The sequence below is a fragment of the Orcinus orca genome, chromosome 14 (genome assembly GCF_937001465.1).
Source record: "Orcinus orca chromosome 14, mOrcOrc1.1, whole genome shotgun sequence".
Classification (NCBI taxonomy): domain Eukaryota; kingdom Metazoa; phylum Chordata; class Mammalia; order Artiodactyla; family Delphinidae; genus Orcinus; species Orcinus orca.
The window spans coordinates 43991241-44016934 of record NC_064572.1 but is presented as its reverse complement, the minus strand read 5'-3'; the positions used below and the strand labels follow the sequence as shown (position 1 = coordinate 44016934).

The 25694-nt window shown below is 42.2% G+C and overlaps 1 protein-coding gene across 5 annotated transcripts in view; it reads right to left on the bottom strand.

The window, feature by feature from the left end:
- WDFY4 (WDFY family member 4) overlaps positions 1-25694 on the bottom strand; it is a 281181-nt gene that overhangs the window by 101166 nt on the left and 154321 nt on the right. For all 5 annotated transcript variants that reach the window (XM_049697129.1, XM_049697128.1, XM_049697131.1 and 2 more), the window contains one exon: positions 4592-4669. In XM_049697129.1, coding sequence (XP_049553086.1) covers positions 4592-4669 — 78 coding nt within the window. The remainder of the gene's footprint in view (positions 1-4591; positions 4670-25694) is intronic.

The following is a 25694-nucleotide window of genomic DNA, read 5'->3' as shown; positions in this document are numbered from 1 at the left end:
TTACCATCCTCATCAGTCAAATTCAGTTAGTAATATTACCACAATAATAAAACCATGGGTTTATGTAAGGATCAAATGAGACAATACTTTCCAGAGTTTAATACGGTGCCTTACCCAACTTAAGCAGTTAGGATTCTTATTGTGAGTAAAGCAAATTCTATTTCAAAACAAGATAATTTTGTTTCTCCACAGTTCTTAGATTCATATCCTAAATAGTGATAGCATTTTACAAGTACTCCAATTGTTTAATAAAAAACTCCAGAAAAATAATGACTATCCAAAGCCTTTTATAGGGATTTGGTTATATGAAATGAACACGTGTTTGGGGAAAATATTTCAGCTCCTGGGAGATTGTTGCTGCATTTGTAGTTCCATATTGAGCTTCACAGAGGATGAACAATCCCAAGCTACTCGGTTGTTCATCCGGGGTTTCAAATGAGTCTTTTAAGAGCATCCCTTCCACCCTAAGGCTCCACCTATGCAAGCTGGAGGTTCCCAGCTGCCTGAGTCTTCATCACGGGGCAAACATGTCTGCATATCTGCAGCTAGACAGACGTGTGTCAGGGATAAGATCCCTCATTCATCCTTCAGAGATGAATGACTGTTTAGTCCATGATGGAAGGCTGTATGTGGTCCCAAGACAAAGGACATGAGATGACTAAATAAGCAGAAGTCCTGAGCTCCTGCACCCGCAAGGTGTTCTGTAATGCCTATGCTTCTGCACAAGGTAAGGTCCCCATTCAGTTCAAACCTCGAGTGGGCCAAATACCACACCAGACACAGGGGCAGGGATGCTGGTGTATTAGAGGCAGCTATGATTCTCGGCTGAATAGAAGCTCTTGGGTAGCATCACTGAGACTTTCCTCTTGGCAACCAGACCGTCCCTACTTTCAGTTCCCAGTGCTGGGGTCCAGCTGAGCCCAGCCCTGGCTTCAGTGGGTGATGAATGGTCGTGGGATGGGCTAGTGAGCATCATTCTCTGGGATTGGAACTGGCTGTCTCTAGAGCCGTATAGAGCAGACTGCAGAGAGGTGGATGTGTCCACGTTCAGGGCTGCTCACCTTGCGCTGGCCAACCTTATGTGCATCAGGAAAAGGCACCTGATGTATCTGCATTGAGGCATACACAGCCTACAGGCAGGCCTCTCAGCAATGAGACAGTCCCTTTGTGCAAGTTACATAATTTCCCACCCTTTATATGAGCCCTGCCTGGTTCCAGGATGTACAGACTGGGGAGCAGAGCATGAGTTCATGCCAGCCTCAAATGCTCTCTCCTCCATGTGCCTTGTTGCCTAAAACATATTAGTAATCTCATACACTTGTGTGTTTAATGTTTGTGTGAACATGTGTTTGTGTGTGTGTACGAAAAAGAGAGAAAGAAAAGAGAGAGAGGGAGAGAGAAGGCAGATTCCTTAAAGCAGAGTTCGAATACCTGGATCCAGCTCTTCTTGAACTGTGATGTTCTCCTGGATTTTTCAAACTATTTCATGTTGCCTAAGCCAGTTTGAGTTGAGTTTCTGATACTTACATCTGAAAGAGCTGTTACCAAAATGTAATGGATATATAGAGACTGAGCAAGAAATGGAAACAGCCTGTTGGCCCCCAGAGAGCCCAAAAGAGAGGGGACAGAGCAATGCCCCTCACACACTAAAAAAAAGGCCATTTCTGGGGTGGGAGGCATCTTGCATAGAACTTTAAACGGTAAAAACTGTAATTTTAAAAAATATATAGACAAAATGAGGCATGTCTGTAAGGTATGCTGAGGACTCAGTATAAGAACAGGTGGCCTGGGTATATCACAGAGCAGCGCCAGAGCAGCCGGACCACAGAGAAGAGAACAAATGTAACTGGAAATGGCAAAGGGGCATCTGGGCAGGGCCAGAGCAGAGGCACCTGTTTTCGTCGGCACTTCTGGAGTGATGGGAAATTGGGGAGATTAAATATCAGAACTGCACGATTTGCTGGTGATGGGATGATGAGGTATACTGGATGCTTGGGTTAGCTTCCAGGGCACTGGGTGACGCTATTTTGTCATGCTGTGAGCACCTGCATCGCCAGTGACCTCTCAGGTTAAGTAAAATGCCCAGTTGGAAAAGTCTTACGCAACCTGTTACTGACAGCCGTGTGGGCGGGGGCCCTTGAACCTCATTATCTCCACCCTCTTGGAAGGACCTCACGGAGTGTAATTAGGAGAATCTGTCCTTGAAGAACATGGCATATTTCACAAGGCTGATTTCTTTCCAGAACTTGGACGTGACTTCTCTGGAAGTGGAGTGGGGCCTTCGTCGGGAAAGTCTACTACACCCCTTAAAAGAAAGCGGGGTGAACACTCCAGACCCCATTATCTCTGGCAGACGGTGATAACACCTGCATTCTTGTAAACATCGAAACGATCTGTCTCAAATATTTAAACATTTGGAAAGTATCCTCATGGATTAGCCTCAAAATGCTGATTTTCTCAAAAATACTTCAATCAACAGTAAAACTCTGTCCCACCTTCTCAAGTACCCTCTGAGCCCCAGTCAGGCCCGCTGCTGAAAATAAGCCAGACTGATGTTCCAGGAGGCTGGACCCTTGCCTTATGGGCTCAGAGCCTCTGCCGAGGTTCTTCTGTCCTTCCCCATTAACCTTCAGTTTTTCAAATTTCAGCAGAAATCCACCAGTTACCACAGAGCACATTTCTCCTAGCCATGACCAAATCTTCCAGGCTTTTCCAACCATAAGAAGAGAAATGGTCAAACTCTTGACTAGATGCTGATTTGAAAGTTTAGATAAATAACACCCTCTGTCTTGAAATGGAACAAGCGTGATGGGGATATTCCTAAATAAAGGATGCAATCCTAAATGATTCATCTTACTTTTCCCCCAATGGCAGCTGAATTTATTAGCCATATTGCTAGTCCTGAACGAAGTTGGTGAATTCAAGTAGTAAGGCACTCACATGCGAGGTCCTGTCCAAGGGGCGCAGATAACACGCAAATATAAGCCAGCAGGACACCTATCCCCAAACCGCCTCCCCCCCCCGGCATGTCTGATAAACTGCCCACCTCCTTATGTAGCACAGCCTGGGAGGCTGTGTTGCTAGTCTGTATGTTTCTGGGGTGCACGCTGTGCATCTCACAAATCCCTATTCGTGGGGGCATGTTGTGGGCTCCCAAACAAGCACGTATGGAGATAACTGGATCAGGGTACTTGGCTTAAGTTGATCAGAGCCTATTTTGTTTCCCTTGAACTTGGGGACTACTGTTTCACCATTCCTTCACCCCTCGCCTTACCCCAGGCACACCCAGTGGTTCCTTATACCCCACTGCTCCTCTCTTTGTAGTACAACATCCTAGTATTGGCCTTATCACCCTGCTTTAATTTCTTTACTCTTGGTCCCTCTACTGAGTGTTAAGAACCTTCAACCAGAGGAGTATCATTATCATCTCTGCCTTTCCTACACCTAGCAAGGCTTTGGCACAGAGAAATTGTAAAGTAAAAGTATAATTTGTGAAGTTTTAATTCTACTGTTGTGTTCTATTACTAGCAATCATTTTAGAAAATTTTTGTTAACATCAATAATACCACCTAAAAATGAACTTCTTAGCCATTCATTAACCACATATGGGACATCTATTCCCTGCCAGCCGCTGTCTAGGTGTTCCATACTCACTCTTTAATCTTTACAGGTAGGCAGTATTATCCTGTCTTAATGATGGGGACCCTGAGGCTCAGACTAGGCTCAGTCCTAGGAAGGGGCAGACCTGAGATTCAAATAGAGATGTCCCTGGCATGACAGCCAGTGCTCTTTACCTAGACTGTACAGAAATCACTCCTAGAGAGAGGTTTTCAACATCTAAACCTACCCTCATCAGTGGCAACCCACTGTCCTTAGGAGAACAAGCCAAACCCCTAAGGTGGCAGCAAGCCCCTCTGCTTGCTCTGGCCCTGCCTCATCTTCATTCACCCCTGTCCCTTCCCAGCTCAGATCATCCCAGTCACTTCCTCTTCTTCCAGTTAACTGATGACATCCAGTGCTTTCCCGACTCAGGAGCTTCACACATTCCCTCCCCTTAGTCAAAACCACTTCCTTAAAATACTTTAGCCCATATTCCTCCTTCTTCAGATTTCAACTTAAAGATCAATTCCTTGGAGAGGGCCTCTGATCTGCCCAAATTAAAGTCTTCCCCTTGTTATAATCTCCCATTATACTTGTATTTTCCCTGTCTATTGCTCTTTCCAAGTTATAATGATCTATCTATCTGTGCACTTATTTAATGTATATCTCTCCTTTAGAGTAAGCTACCCGAGAGTGAGGCCCACGTCTGCTGTGTTTACAATCGTGCCCCTAGCTCCTAGCACAGGATCTGAGGCACCCAATGGATGAATGAGTAGATAAGTGGATGGAAACACTGCCTATCTCCTCAGCTGCTGACAGTGTGGGTCCAAATCCCATGGCACAGGTCATGAAGGTAGGACTGACTCACTGATGACCAATTATTGGCTTAGCCAATTTAGAATTTAAACCAAATGCTCTTATGATTCTTTATTTCAGGTTCAAGGTAGGTTCTGGTCTACTGTGCAGAGAAGGGAATTGCCTTGTTTCTTACCTGTACATGATCTTTGTATAGAGATGCATATAGTTCCTGTCCTTTTCGTCTGTAGTTCTCGATACATGACACGAAGTCCTGGAGAAGAGACAAAACAAGTCACAACTAATAACAGCTGTGATCTTAGGTAAGAACTTCTCTACTCTGACCAGTTGTCGGGGGAAGTAAGAGTTACAGGATTTGTTGGTCAAATCAATCACAACCTCATGAATACATGTACCACCTATGCTGTTACATTCACATACACACTCACATATATGCTTATGGGTTACTTCCACTTCCAGCTACGACGAACTAGCTTGTAGCAGATAAATCTTCCTCCCAAGAAAAACTAGAAAAGCTAGAATATAATAGATAAATTAAAATGGAATTCTAAAAAATGTTCAAGTAACTCACATTTATGGAATAGTGCACCCAACAATAGTAAAATACACATTTTTCAAGCCCCCACAAAATATATACCAAGACAAACTACATGTTGGACCATAAAATAAATCTCAACAAATTTTTAAAAAAATTAAAACCTGCAAAATATGTTCTCTGACCGTAAAAGAATCAAACTGAACTCAATAACAGGAAATCTCCAAACACTTGGGAACTAAACAATATACTTCTAAATAATCCATGGATCAAAAAGTAAGTCTCAAGGGAAATTTTTAAAAATACATAGTACACTATGTATCAAAATTTGTCACATAGCTAAAACAATACTGAGAGAGAAATATATGTCACCGAACGCATGCATTAGAAAAGAGTTAAATTTTAGAAAATCTGAACAGACCAATAACAAATAGGGAAATTAAATTAGTGATCAAATACTTCTCAAAAAAGAAAAGCCCAGGACCGGATGGCTTCACAGGAGAATTCTATCAAATATTCAAAGAAGAATTAATACCAAACCTTCTTAAATTTCCAAAAAATAGAAGAAGAGGGAATACTTCCCAACTCATCATATGAGGCCAGCATCACTCTAATACCAAAGTCAGGCAAAGACACCACAATAAAAGAAAATTTAAGAGCAATATCCCTGATGATCACAGATGCAAAAATCCTCCATAAAATACTGGCAAACAGAATTCAACAGCACATTACAAGAATCACATACCGTGATCAAGTAGGATTTATCCCTGGGATGCAAGGATAGTTCAATGTATGCAAATCAATCAAGGTGATACATCACATTAACAGAACAAAAGAAAAAAATCATCATAAAGTTCATTATATATATGTTTTATGTATGTATAAAATTCAGCCTTTATAAAGAAGGAAACTGTGCTGTTTGCAACAACATAGATGAACCTGAAGGACACTATGCTAAGTGAAATAAGCCAGAACATTGCATCTCACTTATATATGGACTCTAAAATAGTCAAATTCATAGAAGTAGAGAGTAGAATGCTGGTTTCCAGGAGCTGGGGAGAGGCAGAAATGGGGATATGTTGATTACAGGATACAGAGCTTCAGTCATGCAAAACAGTGAGTTCTGAAAACCTAATGTACAGCATTGTGACTCTAGTTAACAATATTGTACTATATATTCGAAATTTGTTAAGAAGTTAGAACTTAAGTGGTCTCATCAGAAAATAAAAGGTAACTATGTGAATTACCTTGATTGTGGTGATTATTTCACAATGTATATGTACATCAAAACATCAAGTTGTGCATCTTAAATATATACAATTTTACCCTAATACAGATGAAAAGATTTTAAATTAAAATATTTTTAAATGATGTAATTTTAAAATGTTTTGTATCATAGAGCCTATCTGAAAAAAAAAAAAAAGAGTACAATTTCTAAGTCAATCTAAGATCCCACTAAAGGAACTAGAATAAAAGAGAAAAATAACCCAAAGCAAGCAGAAGGAAGGAAATAATAAAGGTAAGAGCAGAAATCAATGCAATTAAAAACAGAAAACCATGGAGAAAATCATTGAAACAAAACTGGTTCTTTGAAAAGATCGATAAAACTTACAAACCTGTAGAAATACTGACAAAGATAAAAAGAAGACACATATTGCCAATATAAAGAATGAAAGAGAGGCTATCCCTACAGACCCTGCAGACATCAAAAAGATAGCAAGGGAATATTACAAATAACTACATACACATAAATGTGACAACTCAGATTAAATGGACAAATCCTTTGCAAAAACATAAATTACTGTATGTCAACCAATATAAAATATATCATTGGAACAGACTATAACAGTTAAGGAAATTGAATTCATAATTTAAATACTCCCCCCAAATAAATTTCCAGGTCCATATGATTTTGCTTGAGGATTTTACAAAATATTTAAGCAAGAATTAATGTAAATTTTACAAAATATCTTCCAGAAAATAGAAAAAATTGGTACACTTCCCAATTTGTTTTATGAAGCTAGCAATACGCTTATACTTTTACACCACAACCAGACACACAGAGTACAGGAAAATAAACCTATCTTTCATGAATAGAGATGCAAAAATTCTTTTTTTTTCTTTTTTTTTTTTTAACATCTTTATTGGAGTATAATTGCTTTACAATGTTGTGTTAGTTTCTGCTGTATAACAAAGTGAATCAGCTATACATATACACATATCCCGATATCCCCTCCCTCTTGCGTCTCCCTCCCACCCTCACTATCCCACCCCTCTAGGTGGTCACAAAGCACCGAGCTGATCTCCCTATGCTATGCGGCTGCTTCCCACTAGCTATCTATTTTACATTTGGTAGTGTATATATGTCCATGCCACTCTCTCACTTCATCCCAGCTTACCCTTCTCTCTCCCCGTGTCCTCAAGTCCATTCTCTACGTCTGCGTCTTTACTCCTGTGTTGCCCCTAGGTTCTTCAGAATGAGTATGTGTTTTGCTTTTTTTTTTTTTAAGATTCTATAAATATGTATTAGCATACGGTATTTGTTTTTCTCTTTCTGACTTACTTCACTCTGTATGACACTCTCTAGGTCCATCCACCTCACTACAAATAACTCAATTTCATTTTTTTTATGGCTGAGTAATATTCCATTGTATATATGTGCCACATCTTCTTTATCCATTCATCTGTCAATGGACACTTAGGTTGCTTCCATGTCCTGGCTGTTGTAATAGAGATACAAAAATTCTTAACAAAATATTAGCAAATAGAACCTAGCAATGCATAAAAAGAATGACATACAATGACCAAGTGGGTTTATTCCAGGAACACAAAGCCTGTAAATACCCAAAAAGCAATCGAGATAATCTACCATGTTAGTAGGTTAAAGAAGAAAATGACATGATTGTATCAATTGATGCAGAATAGCATCTGACAAAATTCCACACTCATTCATAATAAAACTCTCGGAAAACCAGGAATAGAGGGGAACTACCTTAACATAATAAAGATCATCTACAAAACCCCACAGCTAACATTATATTTAATGTGAAACAATAAATGCTTTCTCTCTAAGACTGTAAACAAAGCAAAGATGTCTGCTTTTACTGCTCTCATTCAACAAATCGCTGAAGTTCTTAGATTTTACACCAAAAGCATAAAAGAAAACAAATGAATTGGATCTCATCAGCATTAAAAACTTTTGTTCCACAAAAACCCACATAAAAATGATGTAATAGGGCTTCCCTGGTGGCGCAGTGGTTGGGAGTCCGCCTGCCGATGCAGGGGACGCGGGTTCGTGCCCCGGTCCGGGAGGATCCCACATGCTGTGGAGCGGCTGGGCCCGTGAGCCATGGCCGCTGAGCCTGTGCGTCCAGAGCCTGCGCTCCGCAACGGGAGAGGCCGCAACAGTGAGAGGCCCACGTACCGCAAAAAAAAAAAAAATTTAAAAATGATGTAATAATAAGCTACAATCTAGGAGAAAGTATTTGCAAGTCACATCAATCAAAGGACTAGTATGAAGAACTCTTAAAACTCAAGAGCAAAAAAAAAAAAATCCCATTAGAATATGCACAAAAGACATGAATAGACATAAAGAGGACATGCAGATCACAATGAAGCACATGAGCACGATGTTCTACATCATTAACCATTAATAAAATGAAAATAAAAACCACAATGGGAAATCACTACACACCTATCTGAATGGTTAAAATTAAGAGGTGACAACACCAAATGCTGGTGATGATACAGAGCAGCTTGATCACTTATACACTGCTGGTGGAATGTATGGTACAGCCACTCCAGAAAACAGGTCAGTAGATTTTTTTTTATATCTAGGCAACTACCATAGTATCCAGCAGTTGTAACCTCTGGGGATTTATCACAGTGAAATGAAAACTTATACTCACACAACAACCTGTATGTGAATGTTTATAGAAGCTTTATTCATAATAGACAAAAACTGGAAACAACCCAGATGACCTTCAATAGGTGAATGATTAAAGAAACTATGAAACATCCATACCATGGAGTACCGCTCAGCAATAAAAAAGAATGTACTGGGCTTCCCTGGTGGTGCAGAGGTTGGGAGTCTGCCTGCTGATGCAGGGGACGTGGGTTCGTGCCCCGGTCCGGGAAGACCCCACGTGCCGCAGAGCGGCTGGGCCCGTGAGCCTGTGCGTCTGGAGCCTGTGCTCCGCAACGGGAGAGGCCACAGTGGTGAGAGGCCCGCGTACCGCACAAAAAAAAAAAAGAATGAACTGTTGATACATGCAACAACCTGGATGAATCTGAACAGAATTATGCTGAGTAAGAAAAGACAATCCCAAAAGGGCAATATGAGAACTTCTTGTAGTGATGGAAATGTTCCTTGTTGTGATACTGTATTACAGTTTTGCAGGATGATACCATTGTGGGAAACTGGATAAAGGGTACATGGGATCTCTCTGTATTATTTCTTGCCATTGCATGTGAATCTACAATTTCCAAAATAATCATTATATGTAGTCCTCACCACTAGGAACTCATAGGAGAAAAAAAATCTTCACTTAAGAATGTCAATGATGGGGCTCCCCTGGTGGTGCAGTGGTTGAGAATCCACCTGCCAATGCAAGGAACATGGGTTCGATCCCTGGTCTGGGAAGCTCCCACATGCCGTGGAGCAAGTAAGCCCATGTGCCACAACTGGTGAGCCTGTGCTCTAGAGCCCGCGAGTAACAGCTACTGAACCCGCGTGCTGCAACTACTGAAGCCTGTGCACCTACAGCCCGGGCTCCACAACAGGAGAGGCCACTGCAATGAGAAGCCCGTACACCACAATGAAGAGTAGCCCCTGTGGTCACTGCAACTAGAGAGAGTACGCGTGCAGCAATGAAGATGCAACGCAGCCAAAAATAAATAAATAAAATAAATAAATTTATTTTAAAAATAAATAAAATGGAAAAGTAAAAGGGTCCTGCTACATAGAAGTAAAACTTTGAAAAAAAAAAAGAATGTCATTGATGAAACAGTACAAATGATTAATTTTATGAAATCTCAATCTTTGAATACAGTCGTTTTTAATAGTCTGTGTGATAAATGGGAAATCTGCGTAAAGCACTTCTGCACACCAAAAACCATGATGGTCATTTCAAGGAAAAGCACTCATATAATTGTTAGAGTTGTGAGCTGAACTAGTTGCTTTTGATCACTTTAATTTGAAAGAATGACTGACAGACAAAACTAGTTATGAAGACTTGGATATGTGGCAGATCTTTTCTTGAAAATGAACAAAGTGAACCTGTCATATCAAATAAAACCACTAACAGTATTTTCTGCCTATGATGAAATTTGGGCTTTCAAATTTCGAATATCAGAATGTTGAAAAGCTTGTACCTGCCTCTGTGAGCCTGACAGTTTCTCAGTAGATAAATATTTTTCTGATAAAATTGGTGGTACATGAATATGATTTTTCCATATTGCATAATGAAACATGTCAACATTTGGGAGATCTCGTAACTCAGGGAACCAATATTCTCATTGTATGTTACTTTCATGCTCCAATGCATGTTACAAATCATGTATGGGTTACAATATCCATTCAAAGTACAAGATAATCAATACATTTTACTGTAACAGCGTACAAAAATTTCACTGATAAAAGTTTCAAGTAACCTTTCAGAAACTACTACTTGTTGAATTTTGGTGTAGTATCAAAGAAGAATATCTATAATTTTCTGAAAATTCTATTAAAATACTCCTTTCTTTTCTAACTACATATCTGTGAAAGACCAGATTTTCTTCATGTATTTCAACCAAAAAATAAATTTAAAAGTATTACAACTGATTGAATAAAGAAGCAGATATGAGAATCCAGCTGTCTTCTAAGCCAGATAGATATTAAAGAATTTGCAAAAATATAAAACCGTACTACTCTTTTCAAAATTTTTTGTTTTGAAAAATCTATTTATTAAAAATGCTGTTTATGCTTATATATAATGGATTACTGCTATCTTAAAATGAATTAATAAATGCCTTATTTTTAAAATTCTGTTTTAATTTCTAACATGATAAATATCAATAGATACAATCGATATAAACAACAGCTCTTTGAAGTCTCAATAATTTTTAAGAGGGTAAACAGGTCTTGAGACCAAAAAGTCTGAGAACTCTATGAAAATGTTGGTCAACTGCTATGAAAGTGAATGAACTCCTACTTCATGAAAAGACATGGATAAATTTCACACAGTTTGGAATGAAATAAGCCAGAAAGAAGAGCATATGATATGTTATTTCACACACATAAAAGTAAAAAGTGGAAAACTGATGTATGATATTAGCTGCCAGGAAACTGGCTACTTTGGGGGTGCTAGAGACTGGAATCGGGCATGGAGTGGGGGGTGCTTCTGGGGAGCCGTGAATGTTGTATTTTTTAATCTGGGTAGTGGTCACATGTTCACACCATTAAAATTCTTAAATTTGTATATTTATGACTGGAACACTTTTATTCTATGTGTGCTAATACTTCAATAAAATGAAAGAGTATTTACCAGCAAAGACTCAAAACTATGGAAACAATATAATTTTTAAAACCCCAGTTACTGTTTTGGAGTAGTGGGAATAGGGTGATTTCTTTCTTTCTTCTTCTTTTTTTTGTTTACAAAATTTTCCTTCATATTGCTGTTACACGTTTATACAAGTAACATTCATTATGAGCAGTGCAAGTGACATAAAATGCTGACAAATTTGACTAATTTTACATCTAAGGCCAAAGCCCAGTCTTTTTTCTGATATGATGCTTTGGAGATGTGCGGCAGGAGAAGAGAACTCGTGAGGGAACCTGGACACAAAGCAGCCCCTGTCAAACAACGAATGTGCTATCTCACTGAAGAACAGGCCTGGTGTGGATCATCCCAGGGGGTTAAGTGGGGGAGTTTCAGGCAGGGACACTCCGGCAAGATATATGAAAAGATATTCAAACTTTCATGCTGTTCTGAGCGCTGCTAAATCAGAGTGTTTCACGTAGAATCAAAGTCCAGACAGCTTGGTTCCTGGCCCTTACCAGCCACATTCCATGGGCAAATAACTTAATATTTCCAATTTGATTTATCATCTATAAAATGAAGGTAACAGTACCTCCTCGGTCTAGTCCAAAGAGATATTATAGAGGTAAGATGAGACAGTAAAATGAAACTTCATAAAAGGGTCACCCAGAGACTATCTGGGTGTAAGTCATGGGTAAGATCAGTTGAAAAATTTGACCTAGATGGTCTCTTCTGAATTAACAGTTATAGAAAATGCTATATGATTTCAGTTATATATCATATTTACTCTTCAAATAAATACCCTATCGACAATAGCTGCAGCCCGGTGTTGTTTACACCCTTGCTCAGATATTCCACGTCTACCCTCAAATTTTCTCTCTGTTGTTAAGTTCAACCAATAGCCATTGTCCACCTACCATTTTCCAGGCCCTGCAGTACAAAGACGAGCCCCATATCTGCTTTTGTGGAGTGCAGTGGAAGAGCATATAATTATGTGTCGACATGGCCAATGTTGAGACAGAGCTATGTTTGGGACATGGTGACACAGGTCACAGTCAGCACAAAGAAGAGGACACCATGGTGTTCAGTGAAGGCTCCCTGGTTGAGATGCTGCTTTAGCTGAATGTCAAATGAGAGGTTTTAAATAGAAGCCTGATGTGGTCCCATTAGCATTTTTGCTAACTCGCTCTGGTAGCAGTTTGAAGGATGGATTTAATGAAGACAAGACTAAAAGTAGGGAGCTTCCTTAGGACACTATCATGACAGCGCAAGTGAGGGCTCACAGGGTGGAATGGGTGAAGTAGAGGAGTCAAATTCAAGAACAACATGGAAAATAAAATTGGGATAAACTGGTGACTGTATGAGAGGGTAAGAATTACTCTAAAACTTCTAGTTTGCCTAATGGAACAAATTAAATTAGATAAACTAAGAAAAATTAATAGATATCACAAAAACAAGAGAAAGAGCAAGTTTAAGCGATATGAGGACATGTTGAATTTGAAGCGTCAGTGGTACAGCTGGACATCCCTAGAAGAAAGCTCAAGTGAGAGTTCCAAGTTCTATATAGATCTGTGAGCCACCAGCAATCAAATGATAAATAAACAGTGAGAGATGATAAGATGTCTCACGGAGAATACGTGCAGAGAGGAGCCTGATGAGCCAAGGTCAGAAACCGGAGAACACTAGCAAAGTTTAGGATAGGAGAAGAAAGGTTAGAAAAGTTTAAGGAAAATCAGAAAGAGAAATGTCATGGAGACCCAGGGCTGCTTAACCACAGTGAGTGCATCAGAGAAGTCCTGTACGATGAAGCTTGAAAATGTCTTGGATTTGTCTACAGAAATTGGTCTTTGGTAATTTCTACAAGTTATTTCAGAGGAATGATTAGACGGCAGCGAGTCAACCAGAAATTTGGAGATAAGGAAATGGAGACGATGAATACTGCCAACTCATTCAAGAAACCTGAATCTGAAGAAGAGAAAAAAAGAGGTGGGAGTAGGGCCATGCAATATAAGAGGAAGGATACAACCCAAGTGTATTGCTAGGCTGTGGGGAGCTTGGCAGCAGATGGGAGAAGGTTGAAAAGCAAAGGGAAGAGGAAGGTGGCACAGGTTCCACGGGATGAGAGAAGAGAGGATGGAATCAGCAGCCCATGGAGAGGCTGACCTGAGCCATGAGGAAGGGCTCATGCTTGGAAGCTGGATGGAAGGACCTGAGGATGGGTGCAGATGTGGATGAGTGTGTGAGCAGAACACTACTGAGTGAGGTGCTTCACACTTGATGGCTTCCAGTTCCAGGGTAGAGTAAAGGGGAAGATGGCTCTGCTTCCCCTGAGCGCTGAGCAGGGGTGAAGGCTTGGAATAGTGGATTAGGAGGATGGGAGAGGGACCTGACCAGGGACCTAACCTGATGAGTTATATAAAAGTGCTGATAGCCCAAATATTTGTTATCCCTTGGTCCGTTCTCTCAACATTACATCCAGTTAACTAATTTGCACATAGCACTTTACAGCTGACAAAGGAGTTTCCATATGCATTATCACATTTAATATTTAGCCACCTGACAAACCTGTATTATTATCATCCTCATTTTACGGAAGAGGAAGCTGAGGACAAGTGAGATGAGTGACTCCAACAATACGGGAGTTGGCAGTGCTGGAAGATGACTTCTCGGATTCTGCCATCACGTGAGTGTCTCCCACGTGGTTTCCACCCTGTGTGTTGCCACAGTGCTAAGCAAACATTACTTTGCAATTGCTTTTGAGACCTTTCATGCCCTGAAAAGTTGTCACACTCTGGATGTGGAGACAAGAGGAGGGCGGTTCAAGGGCAGAGGCCCATCTGCCTGGGCAGCAGTGAATATGGCACATCGATGGGAGACAAATTCAGAGCAAAGCTCTGCATTGCTTATTGGAGCAAAATAGCCTTTGCTTAGCAACTGCCTGTGTGTTAAAGAGTTTGAGAACCTCTAAAGTAGGACCAAGGGCCTCAGAAGGCCGTTTGGAGATTTGAGAGGGAAAGCAGATCTGGTTTAAAGAGCCTCTGCCTTGCTGTCCCAGTGCCTCCTTAGGGAAGGGTTTGGCTACAGAACACAGATCAGATCTTGGAATGGGGAACAAGGCACAGCCTACCTGGAGGGTCACCTTTAAGTGAGCTGACCTCAGCTTGATGGTGCCCAGCTTTGCCAGGGGCACCCCTGGGGCCGGCCAGCTGCTGGTGACCCTCCCGCCCAAGCTCTCCCACAGGAAGCGCCTGCTGTCACTGATGACAGTCATTACATTGTTGGGTTAAAGCATCGTTAGTCCTGTAATTACAGCTGTATGGCCTAGCCAGAAAGGAGAAAGACCCATATCTAAACACAGCCTCTCAGATCCTGCTTGGAAACTTAGTACCAACGTTACAGTTGTAGGTCCTGGACTCTCCAGCCAAGCACGGCATGTGTCGGGTCTGGAACTAAACTCAGTAGTAAGAAATGCCACTGTATCTACCATGTGCTGACACATGCATGGCATTTTAATCTTTCTTCTCACAATTTTCACTGCTAGTCACTTACACTAAGGAAATCATAAGATATATGCACGAATATTCACTGGACAGTATTTTCCACCATCTTATTTATAGCAGCATAAAATGAAACAATGTAAATATCAACACGTGGAGGGATGGTTCATCCTTACTGTAGAGCATTATGCAGTCACCACAAGTTATGCTCACAAAGGGCCACCACTAGCCCATACAGCACCTTTGTGTCCCCTTTGGGCAGATGCCATCCTGGACCTGCTTGGATAACTTGAATAGTGGGACAAAGGCTGGATTTCGGCTTCTTTTTGCCACGCTGGCCAGATGCCCTCGTGCGTAACCTGCACAACTGTTCACGGCAGTCCTGGTGTCAAAGAAGTTTTGATGATATGGAACCAGGTTTTTGATGTACTGAGATTTTTTTTAAAGGAGGTTAGAAAAAAATATGCTAACAATAACAACAATTAAATGTGTATCGATTTTGCATGGAAAAGAAAAACTGAAAAAAAATATAGGGCTTTGGTCGTTAGTGCTGTTTGCCAAATATTTCCAGTTCTCTCCTCCTGTAGCTACATGGCATGATTCACCCTTCCTGCCACCTTTGAGCCATAGGTGAGGCCAGGGAGAGGTGCGCCGAAACTTTAAGGGCTCATGCTCTGTTTGCTAAGCTCTTTTTTAATTGCCATGGCAGTGCTCAAAGTTCTAGACAACGGCAACTCCATGAGCTGGTATCACTGGGCGAGGTTAAGGCACAGAAGACTCCCAACCAACTCACAATGCACTTGTAGCACAGGTGAGAAAGAAACCTTTGCTATTTTAGGGCAATTCGTTTTGGGGGTGTTTGTTACTGTAACATAACTTTTCCTGAATAATACACACACCAAAAATGTCAGGAAGGGTTATGGTGAAACTGCATTAAAATACATAAAATTCATTTGGATTCGTATTTGTGATCTGTGAGAAAAGATCAACAGAGCTAAGTGAAAGCAAGTGTGAGATCAATGAAATATTATGAGCAAAAAGCTCAAACGATTTGAGCAACAAGATAAATAACAGGCGTAATGGATTATAGCCCAAATTATAAAATAAATACACTGCTCACCTCTCCTCCACCGGTGCAGGCTGAGAGGATGAGGGATCGGATTAACAGTGTCGTGTAGTTGGCTGGCAGTGAGCAACCGAGGAAACCATGTCTGTGCGAGCCCTTTGTCGTGATCACGTAACTGGTAATTATCAAGAATTCTCTTGCCCAGCACGCCTCCTCAGGGCCCCGGGGCAGAGCGCAAAGCCTGCAGAGGCAGTGCTCCACATTACAGCGGCTGGGTTCCCCGCCTGAAGCCCCCCTAGAATAAGCTCCTCAAGGACAACGTCCATCCCTGTTCCCAAGGGTCTGGCAAATGGAGACAACAATAGACGAAAGTTTGAGAGACTGAAATGAAGCTCATAGATTTTGGCAGTCCTCTGAGCTAAATTCTCTGCAGCTGGTCACTTCCTGCCCAGAGTAAAACACTGCTGATGGTCAGATATAGGGCCAGGTGATAAGATTTCTGGGTCTGCAAAGAACAAAGGTCAGGAGCTGGGCAGTTCTGGCCTTCACTTCCACTGCCACGTTTAAACCCGTCTGAAATTCAATGTTTTCCTGGTTGGGAAACATTCAATAAACAGATCACATATGCAATTTTTCTATTATGCAATTTTTCTATTATGCCTTCTCTACATAAGGTTGATATATCTGCCTTCAAATATAAGTTCTTACTGGAGACCTGGCTTTAGTTAAAGGGTAGAAGCAGTTAATGAGAAAACAATGAAATGCTTTCCCTGTTTGTTGGTAAATCTTGTATAATACCTACACATGCACCCGTAAAAGGTTAGTTCGTTATGAAGGTAAACAGGAACTAAGGGACAGAACGGCCTGGGTCTGCATCAAGTCACAGTCAAGGTGTCTTTGGAAGATATCTATTTGGACGACTCAGGCCAGGAAATGCTCTTTTCTCCAAGTGCCCAGATAATTGCACTTTTCTCTACTGTGGAGACACAGCCCCTGGATTCTTAATAAATGTCAAGCAATACCAGAGTAATAATCATATTTCCAGCAATAATGACAAACAACTGGTGCTTGGAGTGGGTGAAGAGGGACCAGATCACCACAGCGCAATTCATCTCTTGTTAAATTCACTCACATATTAATTTCTAAGATGAACAGTGGTTTCTAATTTGTCTTTTTTGAACTGTGCTGTTTTTATTAAATTCAATTGTCATGAGACTGACTACTTTTAAAAAAAAGACACTCCCATGTAGCAAAGGACAAAAGCTTTGGAACTGCAGGTACCAGGCCTCCTCAAAGAAGCCAGCTTCCCTCCTCTTTTCCTCCTTCTTGGGCATCAGAGCCTCTGTGAGACTCAGACAGATGGGAAGCATCACCACACTGACCTTTCCTGAACTCAGCCACGTCTCCTCAAGTTTCCGTTATCATCTTCCTTAGAGGTGAGGCTCATGGAGACACAGACCTCCTTGGGCAGGAGCAGAAGGTTAGGAATTACTTACGAGAAGGGGTCTGGATGAGAGATGAATGTGAGGCTCTACCTTGGAGGACTGCAACGCATGGAAACATTTTCCCCTGAACACATTTTGAGACTTGAGGTTGCTGTTACCGACTGACTCGTGTTCCCCGCAAATTCACATGTTGAAGCCCCAGCTCCTAGTACCTCAGAGTATGACTGTATTTTAGAGATAGGGCCTTTAAAGAGGTAATTAAACAAGGCTGTTAGAGTGTGCACTAGTCGAATCTAGTCAGTGTTCTCCTGGGAAGAGGAAAAGATCCTAGGGATGCTCTCGTGGAGAAGACGGTCATTTACAAGCCACGGAGAAACCAATCCTGCAGAAACCTTGATCTCAGATTTCCAGCCTCCAGAACTGTGAGAAAATAAATATCTGTTGGTGAAGCCCCTAGCCTGTGGTATTTTGCTAAGGCAACGCTGGCAAACTAATTCAGCCTCCTTGACTCCAAATGATGTCTAGCACTAAGAAAGCCTGGACACTGAAACTGGCATTTCAAGTAGAGATAACAAATGGGGGCTGGAGCTTATGGGGAGGGTTCCTTCCTTAGGCTGTAAGGAGAGAGATGAGGCCACTTTGGCCAGGAGCAGCATGTCGCTGTCCACGACTAGAGCAGAACCCTTGGCTTGAGCTCTCAGGACGTCACTGGGTGCTATCCGGGCCCACACTGGGATCTTCCGGAGGGCAACCGTGACCACATCCCTGTGCTCCGGGATGCTGCACACACCTGCTCACCTCGGCTCCCTTGGGAGTCACACTGGGACTTGTCAGTAGGTGCCCACTGTTGGGCTGAATGTGCCTCACAGGTAACATAATCAACACCAGCCCTTCCCTCTCCCTTAGGCTTGTCCCGCATAGATATGGCCACTGTGAATTAAAAATAGTTAACTGTAGCCACAGGCGCCATGGCCAGGCAGGAAAGGGCTTTCAGAAGGGACAGTGTTTTTAAAGTACAGGAGAAGCAGTTGGTCTGATGGGAGGGGGTGGCTCTTTCAAGCAGATGGGACCACATTTGCCCAAGGGTAGAGATGGGAGAAGACAGGGTACATTACGATAAAATATGGAAGCGGGCCCATTTGGAGCAAACACTGTGCAAGATTGTCACAGGAGAGAAACTTAGAAAAACAGTGAGAGTCAGGCTCCCTGCACTGTGGTCGTGGGTCTGAGTCCTCTTCTGGACAGTGTAGGAACAAATAATGTTCTTTAATCAGGGACATGACATGATCAGATCTGATCTTTAAAAACTCACAATGGGGGTGGCTTGAAGGGGTGATGAGGCAGAGTAAGCTGCTGGGAGGGACCATCTGCTTTGTTCTCCCTATGTCCCTGCTCTCAAGCACTTCTGCTCCCTGGCAGAAGCATAATTGATGGGTGAGGAATAAATATATGAACTATCTTACCTACCACTCCACAATGGCAGCCAGAAAGCTCACGCGTGGTGTAGATGTTTGGCTGTAAGCCTTTATGGACTGCATATTTATGATCTTAATTCCCCAGGAATTGACTTTCTTCTTTTAATTTTATTTTTCTTGATCTCATTTCTTTATTTTATTGCATGCGTCTCATCTAGATATCATAAATCCTCTGGGGATTGAGTCAGACTATAAATAAATACATGGGATTAACATAAACTGGATATAATACTCCAGTAATACCAAGGCAGCAGCTGACCCACAAGGCTGTCCCTTTACACCTGGAGGGGCCCCTCCCTCACCACCAATCTTCCTTCACATCCTTCCTGCTCCTTCTCCTCCTCCTCCTCCTCCTCCTCCAAGTCTCAGCTCAAGCTCAGCCTGTTAACATTTTAATTATTTCACCTACCTAGAAGGTGGGGGTCGCAGGTCAGGGACTTGTGCCTTTTTCTGTCAGTATCCCCTGGCCTTAAGCCAAGGGCCTGGGATATGGTAGGAAGTCAATGAGTGTGCACGGAATGTCCAGAGCAGGACTGGGTGTTTAGTAGATGAGAGGGGGGTGGGGGTCGAGATACGTATGCAGATGGAGTCACAGACATAGATGTATTTTCTGATGCCCTAGGCAGTGGTCCCCAACCTTTTTGGCACCAGGGACCGGTTTTGTGGAAGACAGTTTTTCCACGGACCAGGGGTGGGGGGGGATGGTTCAGGCCGTAATGCGAACGATGGGGAGCTGCCCACCACTCACCTCCTGCTGTGCAGCCCGCAGGCCTGGGGGTTGGGGACCCCTGCCCTAGAGAACTGGAATGGCTCTTGACAACTGGCCCCTGCTGCTCTCATCCTGGACCACTCCGTGTTTGATCTCTGTGCTCCAATTGTAAGGATATCCCTCTGTTCTCAAATATACGAACTCCCTCCCACCGTTGATCCCTGGCCCTAGCCGAGTCCTTTTCGGGAGTTTTCATTCCCCAGGTGCCCAATGGCTACTCTTCCCTCTCAGCTTTATTACCACTTCCAACCTATGGCAATCACAAGTCAGTCTCCAGCATATCATCTATTGCCTTCAGATTACGTCACAGTAGCTAATATTTTCTCATCTCTTCCCTTTTGCTTACAGTCTATTTCCCTAAACTGAGAGCAGATGCCTCGTCTGTCCCCCAACCCATACAGCAGATCCCAGACATAGAAGTCCATGAGTCAGGAACCATTTACAAGAAACTGAGTTATTTGTAGTGAGGTGGATGGACCTAGAGACTGTCATACAGAGTGAAGTCAGAAAGAGAAAAACAAATACCGTATGCTAACGCATATATATGGAATCTAAAAAAAAAAAAAAAAATGGTCAGAAGAATCTAGGGGCAAGACGGGAATAAAGATGCAGACCTACTAGAGAATGGACTTGAGGATACGGGGAGGAGGAAGGGTAAGTTGGGACAAAGTGAGAGAGTGGCATGGACATATACACACTACCAAATGTAAAATAGATAGCTAGTGGGAAGCAGCCGCATAGCAGAGGGAGTTCAGCTTGGTGCTTTATGACCACCTAGAGGGGTGGGATAGGGAGGGTGGGAGGGAGGGAGCTGCAAGAGGGAAGAGATATGGGGACATATGTATATATATAACTGATTCACTTTGTTATAAAGCAGAAACTAACACACCATTGTAAAGCAATTAAACTCCAATAAAGATGTTAAAAAAAAAATTGATCGGACACTCAAGGCTCAGCTACTCCTTCTATCACTCCTAATTGTACTAGTAGATACACTAGCACCCAAGCATGAGCGGCCTCCCAGGCCCCCAGGCCTGGACTGCCACACTCTCTTTGGCTGTCTTCACTCCTTCCTCCAGGTTCAGGCCCTCCTCCCTTCTGTGCCAGGCCTAGAGCCAAGTTTGCACCAACCCCCATTGACAACAGTGGAGAGAAGAAAATTTCAGAACTTCCTGTTCTGAGACTTTGAAAGACTTTTTTTTTGTTTTCGTTTTTGTTTTTTTTGCTGTACGCGGGCCTCTCACTGTTGTGGACTCTCCCGTTGCGGAGCACAGGCTCCGGACGCGCAGGCTCAGCGGCCATGGCTCACGGGCCCAGCCGCTCCGCGGCATGTGGGATCTTCCCGGACTGGGGCACGAACCCGTGTCCCCTGCATCGGCAGGCGGACTCTCAACCACTGCGCCACCAGGGAAGCCGTGAAAGACTTTTTAATTAACCAAAATGGTTTCTCATAATAGATGGGTCCCAGGACGAGAACACGACTGTAACTTACACTGCAGGTGCCTCACAGCCGATCTTGGAGTGAGGACCTAGTGGTTGTGAATGGCAGCAGTGCCTTGGGAGGGCCCCAGACTGATTCTCCACTCCAGGACCATGTGCCGTTTTATCATTTATATAGTTTGGGACATTTCTGTCTTGTGAACTCTAAAAAGCGTTTTTGCATCAATGGATACGTTTAAGTTTTAAATATTCAAATTTAGAGAAATAAACAATCAAAAAATGTGTTTTCCCTAGCCATAAGTCACAATTTTTAAAAACTGAAAGCCTTTCCTGGAATGATGATACCGTACCCAACCACGACATTAGTTTTTGGAATGCGGGTATACCTCACATTAGGAAATCTAATCTATAAAAACCTGAACCTCAAAATAGATACCTGGATATAATAGGCCTTCAAAGTAAAGGACTGTATTCAGTTTTCAAAAGGATTCAACCCAGGATTTCTTTAAGTTGCCAAGTTCCTAAATTAATTTCAAATTGGTTTTAATTTACAAAATATTGACCTATATACTTTTTTTTTTTCAGAAACCCAGCTACTGTAATTCTTCTTAGATACAATATAATCTAGCCAGGGAGATAAATAACCAGACTACAAGGACTCTTTAAATATAAGGTCATGTGCTACTCATCTCTATATTCTTAGGACTGCTATATCTTCAAAAAATTCATATGTTGTTGAATTGCACATGATGAAGTATTTATGTACCTTAAAACACTGTGGGTTGAGCTGAAGACTTGGACCTGGAGTTACTCTGAAATATTGCTCAGTGACAGCCATCATACATGGTATATAAACACAACCTGATTTTGTAATAAAATAAAATACTATAGAAGAGAAAGGAAAGAAAATCAGTAAATAACTAGCAGAAGGAGGTGAGATCTAGTTAAACTTTTCTAACCTTTTCAGACTGGATGTTTCTGTCTTTGGAGAAGAAACTGAACATTCAGCCCTAACAACTTTTCAAAAGATGATTTAGATTCGATGTGCCTTTCAATGGGCAGTGGTCGTGACCTTATGCTGAGAATATTCCACTGACTTGCGGAACTTCCACAACCCCAGTGCCTGCTCTCTTGGAGAGGTTTCAAGCTATCACCTTGCTTCCAAAAACAAAACAACTTTAACCCTACTTCTTGTGAGGCTGAATGGCCAAAAGTGCACTCAGAGAGGTGGCTTTGGGCTGCTCCAAGGTGGCCGAGCGGCACCTGTGCTTTTGTGGAGCACTGTGATGGAGCCATCCCTTAGTGTCAGTTACGGCGACCAGCAGGAGGCAGGGCCATGAGCCAGCCATGGGATGAACTGAGTTACTGTCAGTATTAAACATGCGTTTATTGTGTGGACTTTGCATCCTTAATAAGTCACGATAGTGTAGACCATGTTAATTTTTAAGAGTAAACAGTTGACATATATAAAATGGAATATTACTTAGCCATAAAAAAGAATGAAGTAATGCCATCTGCAGCAACATATAGAGATTGTCATACTGAGTGAAGGAAGTCAGACAGAGAAAGACAAATATCATATGATATCGCTTATATGTGGAATCTAAAAAAAATGGTACAAATGAACCTATTTACAAAACAGAAATAGAGTCACAGATGTAGAAAACAAACTTATAGTTACCAAGGGGGAAAGGGGGGAGGGATAAACTGTGAGATTGGGATTGACATATACACACTACTATACATAAAATAAATAATCAACAGGACCTACTGTAGAGAACCGGGAACTCTACTCAATACTCTATAATGATCTATATGAGAACAGAATCTAAAAAAGAGTGGATATATGTATATGTATAACTGAATCACTTTGCTGTACACCTGAAACTAACACAACATTGTAAATCAACTATACTCCAATAAAAAATTTTTTAAAAAAGAGTAAACAGTTGAGACGAAAATTCTGGTAGAGAAATTCTATGTGCTAGTTGAGGTAGGTACTTGCCGCACATTACGAGAGGGTCGCTGTTATGCAATTTTAGCAGAAGGATCCCCTGGTCAGGTCAGGGTCTCTGCTAGCCTAGCCACTGTCCTTTGCATGAACTGGAAAAAGGAGTCCCCTCTGGACAGATGGTGCCCTTCTCCCAGATCAATGCAGACCACACCAGAGCTCACAGCTTGCCAGCAGAGCTTGGGCAAAAGTCAGGGTCCACCTTAAACTGCGCTTCTCTATGCAGAGCCCTGGTCCCGTGCAGGTGAGTTTTTCGGAGTGGTGCCACTGCTCACCACAGTCCAGCTGGCCTCAATCCACCACCAGTCGTTGTGCAATGATGTCTGCCCCCACCCACCCCAGGACACAAGCCTCTCCTCTGCTTGGACTACAGGGATGTCTGCACCCACAGTGATGAGTAGCTAGTGGTTCTGCAGACTCTACTCATGCCCAAGCCCTGACATTGATCCTCTCAAGAGGACAAGAAACAGTCTCTCTTAGGCCACTGTATCTCTCTGCATTTATCTGAAATCTTGTCCCCATATAACTTAGGTGCCTGGATCCGGCACCAGCTAAATCCATCCCTGAAAAATACCATCCAAGAAGTGACTGAGGAGGTTCAATATCACGAGCAGAACTTTTTCCTCCTCACTGAACAGCTGACATCAGCTAGATGCTCAAATGGCCCAGCGTCTTCAAGGGAGAAGATGGCAGAGGTGGCATCACAAGCATTGAGACCCTGCAGTAAACTGTAAGCTTTAGTAAAGGATGGGCATTCCAGGGTTCCATTAGGATTGTTTGAAGAAGGAAAGCTTTGGGGCTTTGGGCATGGTGGCTTCTGTCTTGGGAGCCTCTTTTCCAGAAAATGTCTAGAGACTGTGATGTTTCAGGAAGGGTTCTAACCCGATGAAGTTACCGTATCTAGAACTACAACACGCCCATTCCAGTTACAATCATTCATCAGAAACCAGGGGGCTGCCCTAAGACAGCAGAAACATGTGAATTTGCAACCAAGGACGGCTGGACCACAAGTCTGATCTGGGCAGCTTCCATCTTTCCTGTGTGTGTAGGGAAACCTGCCCTGAGCGAGTCACTGATGATACTCCCTGAGCCTAACCTGATGGAAAGAATACACTGAAAGGTTTGACCTCAAATGCCTTTAAAGGGCAAGCTCAGCTAGAGAATTTAAGTTACAGAGTTTTCAGAAAAAAAAATTGGTTGTGATATTGTTAAACACAAAGGACACAAACACACATGCTAAATAAAATGATCAAATAAGCACAAAGCACAATGGCAAATGTATCAACTGAAAGCTCTGTCATACGGCACCATAACCTCGCAATGATTCAAACACTGAACAACAAGTGACAACTTTAATATATACCATTAATAGCAAAATGTCTGCTTTACTGAAGAAAAAAAAAAAACTATCTTGCTCTAAGCAGTTCTGAAATGAATATTTGATTCAAAACTTCCCCTGTGCATATAATCGCATGCTAATTTACATTTTAATTACTTCCTAAGAAATCAAAAGCATTTGTTGACAGTAGAACATAATGTCAGCTTCACAGTGCGCTGTTGGTGGATGCTTAATGAACTTAATTAGACAATTAGTGATGTTAATTATCCTTCTATTATGAAGATAAAGCTGTCTCACTAATGATGCACTTGGTAAAGAAACATCATTAAAGGTATCAGTGTTTGCTTTGTTCATTTACTTCTATTTTTCAAACTCCTGTAACAAGGACTTGTGATAGCCTAGTAACGTTTAAGACTCTTAAAATGGAAAAAGAAAAGCCGCTGTTTCCATCAGCCCGATACTGTCCTTCCCCCTCATTCTGGATACTAATATTGTGTTGGTGACGGGGTTGCTGTTTCAAATCCCCTGCTGTAGGGACCTCCAGTCCATAGTCAGTTGTGGTATGGAGTTTCTGGTTCAAACCATGTCCTTCCTTTGGGCTCTAATATAAATTGTTTTAAGAAAGGGATGTGTGGGTGTGTGTGTAAAGAAGAGAGATAATGAGAGGGAGTGTCCTGGTTGAGTGCCCAGAGCACTAGAAGAAAACCTAAGGGGCTAATTCACACACACACACACACACACACACACACACACACACACACACACACACACAACCGTTACCCTGGCCTCAGCTGCATTTCTACGACCCTACAGTGCTGTGTTCTCACCTCCACCACCAGGATGCTTTGCTGCCCTGGGAAGCTCCATTCTGCATATGGTGTTGGAACACAGCTGCCTGCATGACCAAGGGCTATGACACATAATATACAGACTTTACTTTCAGCTGAAGTGAAGAAGGAAACTTCAGAGGTTTAAGAAATAAGATACTGGACTTCACCATTTTTCTCTTTCTTGCATTCGAATACTACCACAACCAGAGCGTAATGGAAGTCCCTTCTGGAAGTAATCCTAGTCCAGACACACCATGAAGAGCTCTAAGGCCAGGCTGGGGAGAGTGGCATTATTTTTAGGCTCAGTAATCTCGGGGAAAGCATGAAGAGAAAGTGTCATTGGCAGCCTC